The sequence below is a fragment of the Crocodylus porosus genome, unplaced genomic scaffold (genome assembly GCF_001723895.1).
Source record: "Crocodylus porosus isolate Cpor-Errol unplaced genomic scaffold, CroPor_comp1, whole genome shotgun sequence".
NCBI classification, from domain to species: domain Eukaryota; kingdom Metazoa; phylum Chordata; order Crocodylia; family Crocodylidae; genus Crocodylus; species Crocodylus porosus.
Window position 1 is genome coordinate 23104769 of NW_017728914.1, and position 1925 is coordinate 23106693.

Consider the following 1925-nt stretch of genomic DNA (forward strand, 5'->3'; position numbering starts at 1 on the left):
TTTGCTTTTGAAGCCCTTGGTACCTGTTCATTTCTTTCTTCACTAGAGACTGAAGGGCAGTGTTGATCAAATAAATTTTCTCTCCATTCTGTGTGAGGAGAAGGAGAAATTAATCTGTAAAAAGGAATTGTCATAAAACAAAGCAAATTGGTAACACTGAAATCATCAATCCCCCTTTTTTCCCCTTGGACTCAGGAGTGCTTTGTTTATGAGCCAGCTCAGTGATAAAAGCCAAGACTCCCTTTTATTTTATTGTTCATTTTTAAATCAGGAGCACAAGGCCAGCACAGCCTGTGACGACTCAGCCGACTTCCAGGGCTAGCATGTCCACTATCACGACAGTCGTACAGACAGGTGGAGACTGGACCACCGGTCTGTTTGGAGTCTGCAGTGACAAAAGAGTTTGTAAGTGTTTTCATTATTTGGCTGTTCTGTAATGTCTTCTATGTACCTGAATCCAGGGACCACTGGTTAAAAGAACAAAAACAGAAAGAGACTTTTTTGTAGACTAATTCATAGACCCGAGAAATCAAAGAGCAGACAGTCCACAGTGGCTGGTTTGTGGGTAGAGCAGTTAATATACCAGTGGCTCCTCTCAGTCTAAATTAAATCATAAAAGCAATTAATAATTATGGAAGCATGTTTGTAGAGCTGAAAATCTAGTTTCATGAAGTGATTTAATTTTATGGTGCTCCTAGAAGGAAACAAAGTGGGAAATGCAGTGTGGTTCAGACACACGCCTTGGGAAATCTTTGTGTAGACATGCTATGGCCTGGTTATAATTACAATCATAGACAGGCAAGTTGTTTAATGCCTAAAGTTCCCCCGGCTATGCAGCGGTGGTGATACTTACCTCGCAGTGGGTGCATCTACACATGCACTTTTTTTGCAAAGTTGACTAATTAGCTCTGCAGTAAAGCATCACCATCTACAAGTGCACTGGTATTAGGGTGCAATAAATTAACTTGGGGACAGTACTGTCTTATGGCAGAGTAATAGAGTGTGACAAAACTCGTGTAGGTGGTGACAGGGGCTGGCTGGGGCATGAGGGTGCTTAAGTCTGGGGGCCGCCTGCTGCACGGCTCCACACTTTAGCACTCTCATGCCCCAGCCAGCCCCTCTGCTGACTGACCCTGTACCCCCTGAGTCTACTGCCAGCCTGGGGCTGTTCTTCCCTGGCTCAAACTGCTGCTGTCCTAGGAGTGCATGTCGATGCTGTGCCCGGGGGCAGCTGACTCCAGCTCTAACTGCTTCAGAGTTTATTGTGTCGCGGTGATTTTCTCATGTAGATAAACCCGGTGTTAAGCTAAATTTATGTTCACTTACAAAGTCCTTTGGTACTTTCAGGCAAGAGGAAGAGTTCAGAGCACTAAATTCTCTTTAGTCCTTGAACTTGCCAGATATATTACGTTAGGCTTAGTGCTGCTACTCTTTTTTAGTTAAAGAGAATAAGTGACATCCACTGTTTTTCACACATTACTGAGGGGTTGAGATGTTCCTAGTGCCAGAAACGTATCCATTTTTTTTCCCTTTTCTTCCCCAATTCTGTTTCAGTAACAGAAACCCAAATACTGATTATTTCCATCTGACCCTTTTCTGCTTTGCTTACCACCTAGAACTGGTCTGTCTAACTGGTGGCCTACAAGGGGTCAAATTGTGGCCTCCAGGCTCCCATCTGGCTGCTGGTTCCCAACATTTCTCAAGCTGCAGAATCACCCAGGATCTCTGGGCTCACTCTCCCTCTGGCTTCCCCTTCCCTGACCGAAGTGGGTGGGCCAGTACAGCATGGCTCAGTTCACAGAGCTGGGAGAGCCTGTGGCCTGGGGTGCCTGAGAGGTGTGATGCAGTGGGAAAACCTGACGCCAGGGAGGTTAAAGTAAGACTGGATGCCCGAGTGTGTGGTGCAAGGTGGGGGTGGAGGGGAA

General features: G+C 45.9%; 1 protein-coding gene across 1 annotated transcript in view; it reads left to right on the forward strand.

Annotated features, from left to right (window-relative positions):
• The first annotated feature begins 264 nt into the window (after nt 1-264).
• Nucleotides 265-1925, forward strand: part of PLAC8L1 (PLAC8 like 1) — a 7763-nt gene continuing 6102 nt past the window's right edge. The window contains exon 1 of the mRNA XM_019534999.1: nt 265-405. Coding sequence (XP_019390544.1) covers nt 324-405 — 82 coding nt within the window. The 5' untranslated portion in view covers nt 265-323. The remainder of the gene's footprint in view (nt 406-1925) is intronic.